Source organism: Schistocerca cancellata, chromosome 4, assembly GCF_023864275.1.
Source record: "Schistocerca cancellata isolate TAMUIC-IGC-003103 chromosome 4, iqSchCanc2.1, whole genome shotgun sequence".
Classification (NCBI taxonomy): Eukaryota; Metazoa; Arthropoda; class Insecta; order Orthoptera; family Acrididae; genus Schistocerca; species Schistocerca cancellata.
Genome location: NC_064629.1, coordinates 640,368,649 through 640,387,161, shown reverse-complemented (window position 1 = coordinate 640,387,161; position 18,513 = coordinate 640,368,649). Strand labels below are relative to the sequence as shown.

Here is an 18,513-nt window from a genome sequence, read left to right as displayed (position 1 = left end):
CCTAAGGTTAGATTTTCTATTCACTATCAGTCCTAGAAGCTTTTCTATCACTTGACATTATTCACTGCTAGCAGTGAAAGAAACAATTAGCTGAACCATGAATTAAAGTGCGCATTAAACACTAGGTCCTACTATAGTAGGTTCAAATGGTTCAAATGGCTCTGAGCACTATGGGACTTAACATCTGAGGTCATCAGTCCCCTAGAACTTAGAACTCCTTAAACCTAACTAACCTAAGAACATCACACACATCCATGCCCGAAGCAGGATTCGAACCTGCGACCGTAGCAGACGCGCGGTTCCAGACTGAAGCGCCTATAACCGCTCAGCCACACCGACCGGCCACTATAGTAGGTTCAGTAGTAGTAATAATAATAATAATAATAATAATAATAATAATAATAATAATAATGGCATGTGACGAGGGCCTCCCGTCGGGTAGACCGCTCGCCTGGTGCAAGCCTTTCGATTAGACGCCACTTTGGCAACTTGCGCGTCGATGGGGATGAAATAATGATGATTAGAACAACACAACACCCAGTCCCTGAGTGGAGAAAATCTCCGACCCAGCCGGGAATCAAACCCGGGCCCTTAGGATTGACAGTCTGTCGCGCTGACCACTCAGCTACCGGGGGCGGAATGTAAGCTGGCTCAAATGTTGGAGAAAGCCAAGAGGGTATACCACCTCCAATAGGACCATATCTAGTAAGGCACTACGACATTCAAACAAATTTTCATGTTGAGAACAGTTTTATGTTATGTGATCTCTCAGCTGAGGCATTCAACTTAGTTCAATTTTTTCCTTCATACCCCACTGCCCCATTTCAGTTTTTTTGTTTTTTAATATCACATAATGCCCAATTTACAATGAGATTAGTAAATTTTGTGATAGTAGGCACTGCCCGTAGTGGAAACCGTGACTGTTGAAGTTACGTTTCTCAGGACAGCCACAAGTTGCAATCAGCTCGTTTTATTTTTCCTAGTTTCACCCTATAATTTTATCAGCTAACTACTGTATTTTAAACGTAAGTTACCATCTTGTAAATGAAATATGTTCTTTAATGTCTTAATTGACATAATTTATTGTATTCAACTCACCAGTATCTGATGATGCTCTTGTAAAATTACAGAACAAAACCAGTAGAAATAAAACATACTGATTGCGACTTATGGCTGCTCTGATGGAAGTAGGTTAGTAAATACTGACGACTTCTTCTTCCGACTAGTCTGATCACCAGGAAGGCAACAAGAAAGGTTTTTATGAGGCCCATTCCGGTACTCACTAAACTACATAGGGAGAGACCAAGCCAAACAGTATCCAAGTGGCAGATTGGAGCCTACAAGTTTCTGATACTATTTCCAATGCACATATTTTGCTCCTAATATGGGCACTTAGTCATTTTTGTCATTATGAAACAAAGCTTTTTAGTAAATTAGATAACTTTCCTCTTCACACGATGAGTGTGAAATCTTCGAAGTCTTTGGGTGCAAGCACAACAATGAAGGCAGGAAGTGTGTACATGAATAAATATTAAAGTACACACACACACACACACACACACACACACACACACACACACACACACACACACACACACAAGCAATATAGCATTATAAATACAACAATGAACACAAACTGACTGTAAGCAGGGACATATGTAGATATGCCAAAAAATTAGATAATATAAACATTTATCATAAGATAGGGAGAGATGTTAACAGGGATCAAATGCATGCACTTCTTAGGCAAGAGAAAAATGTTGACACCTTTTGTTATTGTTTATAACAACACTATCTGCAGTCAAAAAAACTGCAATGTTATGTGACCATCTTAGCTATCATGTATAGTGGCTGCAGAACTTAAATATCTGACAGTTGATGATTCTCATGTGTGAGAAATTGTCTGCCAAAATGCTTAATCACATTACTTAATCTGACAGAGAAGCCTTTCAAAATCACAGTTTTTTGTAAAAATAACCCCTGCATAATAGTACATTTTCAGACATTTCTAAAAAGATTTCAGATCCTACTATGTTCTGTCAGATAAGAAAAGGAAAATAATAATGACGATTTTAGTGTTAATTTTTTGAAGGAATTTGTAAAACAAGTAAAAGGGGTGGTACAGAAATATTACTCAACACTTTTAACTGGAATATAAATCCAGTTAATATTCATCAGTTGTAAATGGGCGGTCATATCAACAAGGTGAATTAGGTACAATAAAAAATAGGACCACTCCTGTTATTGGCCAGGTAGACAAATAGAGCAAGTAGTGATTTCACAGCAGACAACTTTAGAAAGAACTTGCACAATGTAAGTTTGAGTTCATGTTTGTGACACATTAGATGGTGGTTCTAACTTCAATGAATTTCTGGGTATATCTTCTCTAACTTGTACAAATATTTCCCACTGAAAACCATACATTGTGCCACCACAAGAACCATGCATAACAAGAGGAATTAAAACACTATATTTCAAAGAAATGACCTCACAAAAGGTTCAGCATACATGTAGATATGTAACTGTTCTATTTTAAATATAAGTAATGTTATGAACAACAAAAAGTTATTATATCAAGAAGCATATTACATCTTAATTTAATAATTCTGAGAATACAGTTATAACCATGGCCTTAATTTAAAGATGCCAGTACTGGTGACGTTGGGATGGGTGAGTATTGTGTTGTGTTGCCACAGGCCATAGAATATTTATTGAAGCTGAATGTGTGTCCAGCAGCCAGTTCAGGCATTGGTTGGTCAGTCTGCTTTGGCTGCAGTTTGCTGGTGCCCATTCAACTGGTGTTCAAACCCACATAAAATGCTATGCAAAACTGTGATAGAACTGGAATAGGAGGAGCTTGGTGGGTGCTCATGACAGGTCTTGCACAAGGATATAATCCGTGTGGTAAGTGGTTAGAAGTTTTTCTCACTGCGGAGTTCTAGAAGATGTTCTGAGTTTGAATATAATACACTACCTAGAGACTGAAAAGCTCATGTCCATGAAACAGCATGGTTTTAGAAAGCACTGATCATCAAACACAGCTTGCCCCCTTTCTCAAATGATAGACCAGGCAGATTCCATATATATCTCCAAAAAGCTTAAGGAAGATATGAGCATACAGAATCAGTTCACAGATATTTGAGTGGCTCAAAGACTTCCGAACTGATAGAACCCAATATGTTGTCCTCAATGGTGAGTGTTCATCAGACATAACAGTATCGTCAGGAGTGCACTAGGAACGTGTCATACATCCATCATTATACACTACATACACGAATGATCTGGCAGACAGGGTGGGCAGTAATCTCTGGCCATTTTCTGATGTTGCTGTGCTGTACAGGAAGGTGTCAAAGTTGAGTGACTATAGGAGGATGCAAGATGACTTGGACAAAATTTCTAGTTAGTATGATGAATCGCAGCTAGCTCTAAATGCAGAGAAATGTAAGTTAATGCAGATGACTACAAAAAACAAACTTGTAGTGTTTGAATACTATGTCAATGGTGTCCTGCTAGACACAGTCACATCATTTAAATATCTGGGGATTATGTTGCAAAGTGATATGAAATGGAATGAGCGTGTCAGGATTGTGGTAGGGAAGGCGAATTGTCAACTTCAGTTTATTGGGATAATTTTGGGAAAGTGTATTTCACCTGTAAAGGAGATCACATACAGGATGCTAGTGTGACTTATTCTTGAGTACTGCTTGAGTGTTTGGGATCCCCAATTGGTTGGATTAACACAATATATTGAAACAATTTAGAGGTGGGCTGCCAGATATGTTACCAGTAGGATCAAACAACATTCAAGTGCTTCAGGAATTCAAATGGGAATCCCTGGAGGGAAAGCAACATTCTTTTTGAGGAACACTACTGAGAAAATTTAGAGAACTGGCATTTGACGCTGTCTGCAGAAAGATCCTGCTGCCACCAACATAAATTTCATGTAAGGGCCATGAAGATAAGATACAAGAAATTAGGGCTCATATGGAGACATATAGATGGTTGTTTTTCCCTCTGTCTATCAGTGAGTGGAACAGGAAAAGAAATGACTAGTAGTGGCGTAGGGTACCCTCCACCACGCACTTTTTGCAGAGTATGTATGTACGGGGATATTCCATAAATGATGCACAGGTTGATATTACCATGGATTGATGCAGCAACAATGAAAATTATGTCAGATGTAGTTGGGAGTTTTAGGAAGAAGCATGTGGTTCCCCCCCTCCCCCCCCCCCCCCTCTGCATACTCTAACATAAAATTGGTGAGAGGCAGAAATGGACCCTGCAGGGGTCCCAGATACTGTGACTGTTGTTGATCAAGAATGAAACTTTACATTGCAAAAACCTAAATGAGATCCACAGTGTGCTAAGTGAAGTTTGTAGTGAGTTTGTAGTGGACTGTAGTACAGTTTTACGCTGGGTTAATTATTTTTGTGGTGGCTGTATAAGCATAGACAGGATAATCCAACACCTGTAAAGCCAAAAACAAACAGATGAATGAAGTGTGAAACTTGTGGCAGACGCTCTTGAAGAAGATCGCAGTGCGACTTGAGGGGAATTTCCATGGCTTGAGAGAGTTCCTCACAACATCAGCATTCTGTATTCTAACAAATGATTTGAAGAAGAGGAAAATTTCTGTGAGATGAGTCCTACACTGTTTAACTGTTGAAGAGAAGCAGAAATGCCTGGACATTGCAATGTTGCTCAAACAATGATTTCACTGAATGTCAAGGATTCTCGAGTCGAATTGTCGTTACTCATGAAACATGGCTTACAGACGTTAAACACCAGTCCAGTGAGTGGAGTGTCTCAGATTCTCCATGTAAAAAAAAAAAAATGGTGTGCTGCATCAAAGGATGATTTTCGCTTATGATCACCAAAGAATCATCATGACAAAGTTGGGTTGGGTTGTTTTGGGGGAGAAGACCAGACAGCGAGGTCATCAGTCTGATCGGATTAGGGAAGGACGGGAAAGGAAGTTGGCCGTGCCCTTTCAAAGGAACCATCATGGCATTTGCTTGGAGCAATTTAGGGAAATCATGGAAAACCTAAACCAGGATGACCGGATGAGGGATTGAACCATCGTCCTCCCAAATGGGAGTCCAGTGTGCTAGCCACTGCACCACCTCGCTCGGTATCATGACAGAGTCCCATGTGGAACAAGTGTGTCAGCAGTAACTTCATGCAAAACATGTGCAGAAAAATGCACAAAACCCAACATCTGTTGCTTGAGGCTGGAAAACACATTCCCCAAGATGATGCTTGCCCATATATTGGCAATGTATTAGCCCAAAAACTGCGCAAATGCAGATTGGAAGTGTTGCCGCACCTCCCTACAGCCCAGACATGAGTCTGCCAAACTTTGATTTGTTCCCAAAGTTGAAAACACCTGTGTGTGGTCGTGGTCATCATCATCATCATCATCATCATCATCATCATCATCATCATCCTTTGGAAGAGCTTTCAACCACCATTACCCAAGCCATTCAACACACAAACAGCAGTGGTGTCCAGGATGGAATAATAGAGCTTCCAAGAAATTGGGATTCAATCATGGATAAGCAGGGAGACTATATTGAAGGACTGTAAAGAGATATTGAATAAATAAATACAAATGAACATGTAAGTAAAAAAGAATGAGTGTGCGTTATTTATGACATGTCCCTCATAGTGTAGATATTGTGGCATTACGATGATCCACATTATATTTGCAAATTGGGTGCGCAACAGAATACCACTTTCAGAGAGATGGCAAGAATGATAATTTCAGGGCACCTGTGAAAACAGGTCATGTCTCATAACTCTGCTGCAGCTGCTCCAAGACCTTTCTGTGGGCATGACCACCAACCAATCTGAATCAATTTATTACAATTTGGCCATGGGGACAGTTGGCACTCTGTCACAGAGCATGCAGCTGAGCACAGCTTCAGTGGCTGCTCTGTGTTAGCTCCTGGTCGACACCCACCTCCACCACCACCCCCCATGTTCCCATACCGCAGTCTTCACTCTATTAATCAACACACTCCCTCCTCTCTCTATGGACTCCCTCTTTCTCTGTTCTTTATACTCCTACCCACTCCCTTCCCCTCCGAAACTCATTCCTCCTCTTCAATATCTGGAGGACGATGTTGTCCAAATACTCAGCAATATTTTCAGTCTTCTTTTATTTGACTGTCAACTGCTTGAACCTCAACTAATGGCGAGTATTTTATATTTACACATATATAAATTAAAGTCATTCACTGTATTTTTTTGTCGGCATAGGATACAGTTTTCACAAATAGATAGACTGACTCGCAACATAATTGATTACCACTACACCAGATACGTCTCCAGTCTTACTGCTACCCATGCAAAGCTGGGGCAGACTGCTAGTTAAATAAAGTGCAGATTTGTTTGGGTTGAACTTGACTGACGGCCAACACCACCCACATAATTTCACTTGTCAGCTATACACAGCAGCTGTTGATTGGTTGGTTAATTTGGAGAGTGAAGGGACTAAACTGCAAGGTCATCAGTTCTTAGCAGGTTGGAGTCATTCAGTATAATGGCGGCTTTGAACTGCGGTAAAAAATGCAAGTTATTAATTGTGAAGCAGTAGCAGTGGTAGTGTGAACAAACTGTATTTCCTGGTAAAAACACATAACCAATGACAAGATCTTAATTAGACAGACATCTATATGGTGACAAATGTGAATTGTCCTCCTCTTACTTTCTGCATTTGTTACATATTGACACTGTTATACACATTTTCATTTGACAAGTTGAAACAGTTATTAATGATTCCATATGAAACACAAAATCTTGGCTGTGGTGACAGGGTTGACTTTCCACCTGTATAGCATACAGGAAGTGAATGAATAACATAAAAAGACAAAAAATTATCTAAAAACAGAGCAACGGAAATATCATCCAAGATGGAGCTGGAGACAAGAAGCAAATCAGTTACTATATTCTTGAACGAGAAGAAATGACTGGTGAGAAAGCTTTAAACATGAAAGTATCTAGGATGACAACTGCTCCATTTTGTGCATCACTTATAGCCAATAACAGCTTACTTTTGTCAAAGGAACAAAGCATTTCACATAATTTACAATAGCTTCACAAGGTATTCTGAAAGACATATTAAACTAATACACCCTTACCTTTTGTTATTTCTCGTACACCATATTTCTTGCTGTAGACGTACGCAAGACTATCACCTACATTACACACACAAACAACATATTTGTCTACTGCAGTCAAGGGTAATACAACTGCTGCTGTCAAGGTAGTCAGCATGCCATCCTCTTGCAAAATAAGGCTATGTGCAGCATGGAAGGACCTCAACAAGGCAACAAATACCTCCTGAAATATGCAAAGAAATCACTGTCAAGATTTTAGCTGATTAAAAGAGAATTTTAGTCAGTATAAATCATTCACAAATAAGAAATATGATGTACTTGCCTAAATCACTTCTCATTCAGCTTGCAATAAAAGAGCGGTTGTGGATTTTGAGCCCCTTGGAACAACCCAGTTATGATAGATGACTGGAAGGAATGTACAGAAGGATAGTGGATATATACTGCTGCAAACGTGAAAGCTGGAGGAAACCTCAAAGAGAAACTGTTATGTCCCCCATTAGAGTTAGAAAAGTGACTTCTTGGAAAGTCTATTACAGCCTGTTACTACAGCAACATCCTATTGTGTCAGAGCATCCCAGAAAAGGAAGAGCAAGTCCTAACATCGAATCACTCATTAGTTCATTACCGATGGAGGACACACTTTAATTGCACAAAGATGCAGAAGGAAATTGGTCGTGTCATTTTCGAGGGAACCACTCCAGTATTCACCATAACAAATTCCTTTTTTTCTTATACTTGGGTTCAACATCTCATAAAAGTGGAATAATTACAAACAGAGTAATAAATACACTGAGCTAAGAAGGGAGATTGAATTGGCCATAACCTGTTCATTCATGTATTCTGACATTCGACGAGCTGAATTTAGAGAAGCCATAAAAATCCTAATCAGAAGGGGTGGAAAAAAAGCTGAAGTTAGATTTTTAAATGCGTAAATCATCATCTAACCAATGTGCCACATAGTTTTACATATTCTGCAGTTTACAGTGTCCTTCCATCTTTCTTACACTCTGAAAAGAACATCTCATATCAACTGCCAAAACAATCACATGCAATTCTAATGGAGTAAAACATTTCATCCAATAACATGGAATTGGGCAGGAAGGTCACAATGGCAATTATGATTCAATTTCTTACAGAATAAAATATTAGGATACAATCGCCCCATTTGACATGTTGAACACTAGTCAATTATGCAATGTGGAGTCCAAATAGAAACCATATTACGTGGAGAGATTTTCAATAACTGATGTTGGTATGGCAATAACTCTGTTTTAAGATACACCAATATGTTAAGACAACTGCACGTCACATTCTAGTACAGTGCACTATAAATGACTACAGAGTAGACATTAGTTATAGAAATGCTTGCAGACTTTCTGCAAGCAACAGTCACAAAATTGTGCCCTACAGATGGTGTGGTATCAATGGTGTCAGACATTTAAATATCAATTTCATTTTAATTGTATTTACAACACACTGAGTATGCCCCAGACCACAGCTTTGAAGTAGTATCGCATGTGTAAAAAGAGGGTTTAGACCTTTTTTTAATATTTGAATCAGAGCTTAACAAGGTAATGAGTAAGTCCTTTTCAATGCCATCACTCTGAGAAACAGAACAAAAACTATAATTATCATTGGATTTTGCTGAGTCCTCAACAGTCACAGGAAACATGGTAGATGATATGAGCACAATCATAACTAAAAATCAGCTTACAAAAATGTTATGAAGCCTTTCTTCAAATACTGGATGAAAGTAAGGGTAGCAGTGAGTCAAGAATATTTTGGAAGCATTTACAAAACTAAAGATGGACGAGACAATTACTCTGCAACAAATTTAAACCTCCCACCCAGGAATTATGGCAACCAGGTTAGTGTGTCACCAACAATGAGATCAATAAATCTCAACATTTCTTCAAAATTCAATCAGACAGTCAGAGACTTTTCACTAGCATGCAATTGCTGGAAGGCTTAAAGAACAACAGATAATTGAAAAGACCACCTGGAATACGGAACAATGGATCGGCATCCTTAGTGTGGGAATCAAAATATGTATTGATATTACAAACAGAGTTCTACCTTATAGAACATTGTTCCCTAGTATAAAATAAGCTTAATATAAGCCATCAACTATACCTAAAATAATGAGTGTACAGAAAAGATCAGAATACAGGAATATGGACGCCACCACGAATGGAGCTATTAAATGATACTGTGCTTATAGGTGGTGGTGGTGGTGGTAGATTTGCAACATGGAATTGCCACAACAAACAACGTCTTTAAAGAAATAAAGCACTTTGACATTGATACAGTGGATCTAACTGAAATCAAAGGGAAAAAGTATGGGATGTAACAAAGATAATTACATTACATTTATAGAAGTATACCAAAGAACAATGAACGCAAATTGGAGTTGCCATTGGGGTGGGGGGAACCAGCTGGGAATATATTATAGTATTATAATTGGAGTCACGAATGATGGTGGTCGAGTTTAGGCTTGTCCTTCACAGCTACATCAAGCTTTCTCCGGCAGCCAATGAGTGCTTAGTAGTGTTCTGAGCACTCTGCTGCAATTGCATTATACGCAATCATAGTGAGTTATTCAGTGAATTTTTATTCCTCTTGGATTGTCATGGCTGTTGGTGGTGATGAGCAACAAATTCTACACAAGCAAGTGAAAGGCGATTTGTGGGATACACGCTTTCATCAAGTGCAAAGCACATGTATGCGTGTACCTCAATTGTCACTTCGGACCAGAAACAATGCAGTCCCCGTCCTTGTCTCGACCTGTACGAACTGCCATTGTTCGTGGACTGGACTACAGTAACAGAATTCTGCATATACAGCTGAAGCTAAAGGGTCATTCTATGACAATTATTGTTGCCTGTTCACCAAATGAGGACACTGATGTAAAAAAAAAAGAGACTTATTTTATACCCAACTGACAAAACCTCTAGAAAATATAGGGAATCACAAAGAAATAGTTTTACTAGGAGACTTAAATGCAAGAAAAGTGTGGAAAGTCAGTTGTGATATAGTGGGGAAATATGGCGAAAACACAATAAATAATAATAGTGAAATGTTGAAAGAATTCTGTCTGCAAACTTAATTAAGAATTCTAAACAGCTGGTTTAAACGTAAGTATATCCATAGATATACAGGGACAAAACCAAGTATTAACCTTAACTCCATTAGACACTGCATCACAATAAACGAAAGAAGAAAAATAGTACTGCAAGGTGTGAGGACTATGAGTGGCAGCCTGCAAGGTGTGAGGACTATGAGAGTGGCAGAGTGCATATCAGACCATTTTTTGTAATGTCTAACCTTTTATTCGCATTTACACAAGACACGGAGATTGAGCTGGGCACTGAATCACAAAAAGCCACTAATATTCAATATAATATACAAAGTCTTGAGCATAATCCTAGTTGGTTTTTATACCAGCTACAGCTATCAGAAAAAACTTGCTGCTGTTGAATAAAATTCTGAGACGCCATTCCTAAGGCAGCTTGCGAAGCACTGGAAGAAAAAGAAATATAATTCCATTAGGCGATTGCCTCAGTTTATTCTTATTTCTTTGTATCCAGCAATCAACTTCACTGTTCTAGCAATCTATCCTTTTCTATATATGGTTTATATTCCAACCTGGGTTTTCCACTGTTTCATAATTACATCTCCTACTCCACTAAAAATCCCAATATTTCATCCTCAGGTTTTTATGTTCATGTCTCACTGCCATAAATCAAAACCGGTAATACAGTTCAGTTGGAAACTTTCCTTTTTAGACTCTAAGAAGCTTAGTTTTCAAAACACTGTTTAGGTTACCAAAAGCAGTTCAGTCAATTCCTCCTCTTCTGCTAACTGCCTCTGCTGTACTCCCAGTCATTTTCATCTACCCTAAATACCCAAACTTATCATCTAATTCTATGACTTCATTTTTAATTTGTGATTACACTTTCCTTTCATTTTATTTTAACCGATTTTCAGACTTGCTTTCCTACTTGCTCTCAGACTTCTTCCGTTTCTTTATTCAAGGCCATCTGCACCAAGGACAAACAGTACAATTTCATCTGTAAAATGAAGATAGTTCAAATATGTTCCATGAACACACAGTCCTTTTTAAGTTGTGTTCATCAAATACACTTGGCATCAAATGTAAATGTGGCAGGAAGAGAGCCCTCTACCACTGAAAATAATTGCTGTTATTGTGATGTCTTACATGCATGTAAGAACTATAAAGCCTCATCACAGGGCCAAATAGGTTTAGGCAAACTATGGTACAAAGGCTGACACTGAGTGTGAAGATCACATGTGTTAATTACAGTACAACATTCAATTGCACTAACCAATGTTTGAACACTGGTCTAATCCTGAATCCAGTGAACGATGGCTAACTTAACTAGTAGAATGTCCAGTTGGGCTCTTCTGGCTGGTGACAGTACATAAGTGCTGAAGCAGTCTTGAGGTATAGTGTTTTGCTGTTAAATTAACTGTTGATATATACTGAGTTGGGCCATGTGTCTGCTTATACATTGGTAATTTTTTGTGTGGCATAAGGCGGAAGCATAAAATGTCACCTTAAATGATGAATTATGGTGTCTACCTAAAACAAGTTCCAACATATACTTTATTTGTAGCTTTAATGTTTATTTGTTACCAAATTTTCATTGCATTTTGTCACATCCTCTTAACACATTTATCAACAGTCCTGTTTAATTAAATGTATTCTATTATTTTCCTATTATTTTTTACTTGAAACCCATGCCTTCCTTTTTAACAGACCCACATTCCATTTTATGTTTCCTTTTTAGTAATGGTTAATGGTGTGGATTTTCTGGAACTGGAGATTCTGAATAATTTTTCTTCAGGTCTTTGACTTGCAATGGTTGGACAGTATGTCTGGGAAGTTCAAATACATGTTGAGTTAACTGCCTTCTGTTGTTGTTGAAAGTTTTAGATACATCTGGATATAATAACCTTCAGATTATTGTATGTGTGTATGTGTGCTTAAGAGGGATAAGAAATGCAGAGAAGAATAAAATTCTTTAAAATGGACCACCATCTTTTGAAAGCATGGGAATAAAATAGCCACAATCATAACAGTGAATTATGTACAAAACTGAGTTTAGTGGACTATAAGTAGCCTGTTTTTTCAAGCTGATTAAACTATTAAAAGGGTACGGAAAGGTTGGAATACTGTTTTCGAATTTAAAATAACACAAATGTTGTTAGTTTTGGCATGAAAAACAGGAAAAAATACATTATGAACAATGAAATACATGTGTCTCTACATAAAAAGGCTTTGACCAACAATATTAAAAGACTTGCAGTGACTTAAGTAATAGTCATTTCCACATATGGTAAAAAAATCAAACTCTTGGCTTCTTTACTTGCCCTTTTTTTTTATACAATAACTGCTACACCTCCAATTTTCATTTTGACATGGAAAAGTAAAGCTGTCCTTATCCTAGAGGTTGGTTTGAACATTTCAATGCTTTGCCAGGCACAATCTTGCTCGAGGTGGGATGCCCATGCCTTCTGACAATGTTAGAAATGGCTTACCCAACTAGTTATAGCACAATCCATAGCTTAACATGGACTCTGTACTATGGAGCAACTAGGAAGTTTTCACAATTGAAAAAAATCATTAGCAAAGGCGAAAGAAATAATAAGTGACAGGAAAAAAAATTGGTGATGGAATGTCAGTACATTTGGATTTTTAGTTTTTTAATTACCAAATAAGCCCCAGTGTAAGAGCAGTTGCATCTATCGAAATACGAAATATATTTCATAACAAATGCAGTAGTATTCTCAGAGAAAATGCTGCTCTATGTCGCATGCAAAGTACACCACAAAACACAGTGTGAAAATCTGATCAGTCTGTTTCATCAAGTGAGTGGACTCTCCTACTACAGTACTGAAAATACACGATCGGGGTGTGTAAGTCACACACAACGGGAAGTATATATTATCGGCTTCCTGCCTCACGAGTATTTCTTTTTAACATTGTACCTACTTGTACTCTGCATCTTATGAGTCACTGGTCACTTTAAAATTCTAAAATGGTTCAAGGCCATCACATCCAGTACAATTAAAGATTGTTGCGGGGAGACTGCAAACAGCCAAAATGTCTTTATTTGATAAAATATATGGTCACATTCATTCAGAGTTCCATTTCATAATTGCAAACTCTGTAATCTATTTATTTTCTTCAGGAAGAATGTTTTAAGAACAAACATGTTGTTAGTGTCAAATTCTACTGCTGTATGACTTCTCTCATTTCTTATGTAACATTCAAAGTTTTTCACTAAGGAATCACTCTTTGGTTTTTGTCCTATACTCGTTTTGAAATCTCCCATAGTCTTTTAATGGGATCTGCTGTACTTTTACAAGTTTCTGTAACTCCTCTTAGCGGTCTTACTTCATCCTTTGAACATTTCGGTGCACAAACTTAAGTGACTTCTATGGAACATCTATGGTTCATTTTTAAAACAAGCCCTGCTACTCGGTCTGTGTTTCCTTACACATCTACACTATGGTTTTTATTTTTTTGTCTACAATAAAGCCTACATTTGAATTTCCTCTCTGAAGTATTTTTTTTAGTAGTATAACATGTCTCCTGACTGAACTACTTTTTGGTCTTCGCTTTGTTACCACACTTCTGCTGACCTCACTATACTCCATTTGATCATATCTAATTTCTCTTTCAATATCCCTTCAAACAAATAGGAAAAATACAAGGTGACTTAAGTAGAGCCCTGCATACCTGGGAAAGCTTAAAACAGCAGAGATACCACAGGGGTCTCATAAGAGATCTGTAGCATCCTCATGATCTACACAGTTCAGTGAAAATCCATATTCCCTGTGACACACAATGATCTGCTGTTGTATGCCATGGTGGTCACTCCAAGTACATTCTGGGCTTAGAGTTGACTGCAAAATGTGCCACAAGGATGCACTTCAAGACGAGGCAAGATATCAATCCATCATTTGAATCCAGTGTCTCACTAACAGGAGTTCTGCTACTGGTATGAGAACTCACAAAAGCTGTGTTTTTGCCAGAAGCTTGCTTGCCTTAAAACACATCTAAGGTGACAGCAAATGTGTGCTCTTTGGTGAAACTGCACAGCTGACTGCAGACGAGATGTATATGAAATTGTGTTGTTGGAGAACATTTTGTTCACACAATACAAAACTTTTACTTACAAGCTGCATTATAAGAGCCTTGTTCCTAACATCTGGATCAATAACATTTTTCAACTTTTGTACAACACTTGCAATTTTCGAAGTGTGTTAAAGGAAATACTGTATTCATAACAAACAGAACAAAAACTGGTATGTCACAGTCATTAACAACATAGGCAAAGACAGGATTGCAACACTAGGCGGGGCTGGGTATTTGGAATGCAAAGTTGGAGGACCATACAATAAACCACATCAAACACTACAGAGGTTACTCTATGAGATGCAGCAAAAGTGACGGCAAGAGAATTTTAAACAGTGGCTTGCAGTGTGTTATAATGGAGGATTAAAATGCTTTACCAGCTGAAGCTTTATGGGGGAAATCCATATGTAATCGTTGTGCAGCACCTAGATAGGAGTTATTTTCCTGGGTCACGTATTAACATTTATCAGTGACTGAAAGAAGCAAGAGTTTTCTTTGTGACGAGCCCTTTTTAGTTAATTATTTTTGCTAACCACAAAATATCCCATTGCAGTTCTATGATATATAATGAAATCCATGACTGGAAACACGCAATCTTCAGTTTCTAATCACACATTCTGTGTAATAAAAGCTTGACCTACCATGTTACTAAGCCTACTTTTGTACTTTAAATTCCCATTTTTGTCTCTTGCTGAAGATGGAAATTGTCTGAGGGAGCTGCCAGGCTTCAGTGCACGATTCATAATATCACATGGGATATATAATAGCAATGTATGAAATAGCTGCCATGAAATGAAGCAAAAGTTCTGAACAAAGAAAGGGAACTTAGGCCACAAAACCTACAAAAAGGCATCCAAAATATTCATTTTGTATCTAGGCAGTTCCTTGTTGTCATTGTTTTTCTCTCTAAGGCAGATTGAGGTTCTGCTTCTAGAATACTACACTGATGAAATTAAATTAAGGAAGGCATAATTTCATTTTAAAATAAATTTTGAAAACAAGAACAGTGGAAGGAAAGACTGCCTTGTGTGTTTTGGTACTTACTTTACATTTTTAACATTACTTTGGTTAATTATAAGAATATATTGAATCAGTCAAGGGATTCTTCTGACCTCTCCCGCTAATATATAATTCATTATATATTATAATTCATTATATATGGGTGTGATGTAAGTATCTATCTTAAAGAGGCAACTTCCTTTTCATTCTGTTTTGATATAAATAACATAATGTAAGTTCCGCATTCTTTTCATAGACAGACCAACTGACTGCTGCGTTGTTCTGCTAATGGCATTATCAGACTCTTCCAGTTGCCGTCGGGTTTCTAGACTTTGAAACCGCAACTAATATCAAGTAGACCCTCACTTGCCTCATGAAGCTAGGTGCTGTACTAGTCCTAATACAAAAAAATTGCTGTCAGCTCCGAGAATTGAAACCGGATTGGGTCCTCTGCATGGCAGTCAGTCACACTGAACACTGAATTATGGAGTCGTCTGTTTTCATATAGGCCCTCTAAAGTCCACAAGCATGGGGCTTTATTTCAACTATGTTAATTGATACCTCCTTGTCACTGGTTCTTCTAACAGATACACCATTGGAATTCTGTTCAAAGTTTTAGTTTTTAACACTTGACTCTACTGTCCTCTGAAAACGAAAAAACTGTTTATGGCATGCATCAATACCGAGGAGAATATTTTTGACAGTGCTTTGTTGACCACTTTTTAATTTACTGCTGTCCTTTTGACCAAAGTGGCAGCAACCCAGTTGGTATTTGTCATTGAGAAATTTGAACCAGAAACATTAATGTAGCAATCAAAATAATCAAGAAATGAACACTGATGACTAAAAAACAAATTTAAAAATCTTGTCCTGTGGCAACAGATTGAGAATGGATGTGGAGTAGGATATATGTCTTCGTCAATCCTCACACAGCTCTCACCCCACAACCTCTTGCACATTGTTCACACGCCAGTTTAAGACCCAGGTGCAAGCCCTGTCCAACATACCTATCCAGCACATCCTACTTCAGTCCTGTCATAGGCTTATCTTATCTTATCTTATCCTATCCTATCAGAAGCAATCACATAATTTACCTGCTTTCCTGCAATTTATGCACAACTTTGTATGTGGGCATGCTCACCAAATAACTATCCACCTGAATGAATGAATGGACATTGCCAAACTGCAGCCAGGAGTAGAGTTTACCATCCAGTGGTGCAACATGTTACATGCACAACATGCTCAATTTCAATGATTGCCTCTATTATTTGGTGTGTTGTTACTTTTACCCCTTAAATTACTTCAGTCCACCAGGACTTTCCACTACCATATTTATAAAAAATCCAATAGCAATGGGATGCACCTCACAAATATCTTTTTTCCCTGATTTTCACATCACATCACCGTTTTTAAATGTGTATTTCTGGTTTTGTTCCTGGCTGTTGGGAGGAGAAGAATTGCATTTTCTAGTTGTTTCACAGGACACAGCTCATTAAAACAGGTGTTCAGGATATTACAAATCATCATTGAATTGTGTCCTATCCAGTAGAGATTTTTTCACATATATTAATACATAAGACAATAAATACTTATGAATTAAAACTACATTACCGAACCTACCATTGTGTTTGTAACTTTTGATGCGGAGACTCCGGGGGTGAAGAAAGCTTTGTTCAGATATTCCACACATCCATGTATTGCACTTCTTGCAGCAACACAGGCTTTCTCGCCCCAGTTAACTCCATCTGCAAGTGCCAAGACAGCTGAATTTTCTCTTGCTACTAGAGCAAAACAGTCAGCAATTGGGTCTCCAGCATTTTCTTGAGTGATTGGATGTTTCTCGTACAAAGTTGTAGCTACACCAAATGCATCAGGATGTGGATGAAACCAATTCAAAATACCAGCTATTTCCTCCGGTTCAGATGAAATCTGTGATGCATCTGCACAGACCAAAATTAGGAGTTTTTCAAAATGTTCTTCTGTGATAGATAAAACATCAAATGTCAACAAAAATTCAGATTGAACTCAGAGATATTTTATTAAATTCTATTAAAATACCTAAGTAAATTCTCCTGTGTATAATACTTTGGGTTTTAGTAATTTCTTCCAAAACACAGGCATAGTGACAAACAATAAAATTTTTAGAATGAGATTTTCACTCTGCAGCGGAGTGTGGGCTGATATAAAACTTCCTGGCAGATTAAAACTGTGCGCCCGACTGAGACTCGAACTCGGGACCTTTGCCTTTCGCGGGCAGTGCTCTACCATCTGAGCTACCGAAGCACGACTCACGCCCGGTACTCACAGCTTTACTTCTGCCAGTACCTCGTCTCCTACCTTCCAAACTTTACAGAAGCTCTCCTGTGAAACATGCAGGATATCCTTTCTTTCAGGAGTGCTAGTTCTGCATGTTTCGCAGGAGAGCTTCTGTAAAGTTTGGAAGGTAGGAGACGAGGTACTGGCAGAAGTAAAGCTGTGAGTACCGGGCGTGAGTCGTGCTTCGGTAGCTCAGATGGTAGAGTACTTGCCCGCAAAAGGCAAAGGTCCCGAGTTTGAGTCTCGGTCGGGCGCACAGTTTTAATCTGCCAGGAAGTTTCATATCAGTGCACACTCCGCTGCAGAGTGAAAATCTCATTCTGGAAACATCCCCCAGGTTGTGGCTAAGCCATGTCTGCTATATCCTTTCTTTCAGGAGTGCTAGTTCTGCATGTTTCGCAGGAGAGCTTCTGTAAAGTTTGGAAGGTAGGAGACGAGGTACTGGCAGAATTAAAGCTGTGAGTACCGGGCGTGAGTCGTGCTTCGGTAGCTCAGATGGTAGAGCACTTGCCCACGAAAGGCAAAGGTCCCGAGTTTGAGTCTCAGTCGGGCACACAGTTTTAATCTGCCAGGAAGTTTCAATAAAATTTTTCATTTATTCTTGTATTTATTATGTCATATTCTTGGATATGTGAAGCTTAGTGTTCCAGCCTCTAATACTTTATGCAAAATAGATTTTGCATATTTTTGATAAAAATGAAAATACTACTGAACACAAGCAAGGAAACTTAGTGAATTCTCTCCCTGTACTTATGAAAGTTTGGATCCACCTGACAAACTGTCTCGAGTTCTTCAGCTGATGTTTGTCTGTTTTTCTGATGTTTCGCCAGCGTCAGGGCGGGCGAAACATCAGAAAAATCAGACGAACATTGGACAAAGAACCTGAGACTGAAGCGAACAGGCAGCTTGTTA

At 38.4% G+C, this 18,513-nt stretch overlaps 1 protein-coding gene across 1 annotated transcript in view; it reads right to left on the bottom strand.

Moving 5' to 3' along the window:
- The window catches only part of LOC126183570 (PP2C-like domain-containing protein CG9801), a 46,785-nt gene that overhangs the window by 5,002 nt on the left and 23,270 nt on the right, over nt 1-18,513 (bottom strand). The window contains exons 4-5 of the mRNA XM_049925661.1: nt 16,906-17,225; nt 7,143-7,344 (exon numbers count right to left, since the gene is read on the bottom strand). Of these exons, the coding sequence (XP_049781618.1) occupies nt 7,143-7,344; nt 16,906-17,225 (522 nt within the window). The remainder of the gene's footprint in view (nt 1-7,142; nt 7,345-16,905; nt 17,226-18,513) is intronic.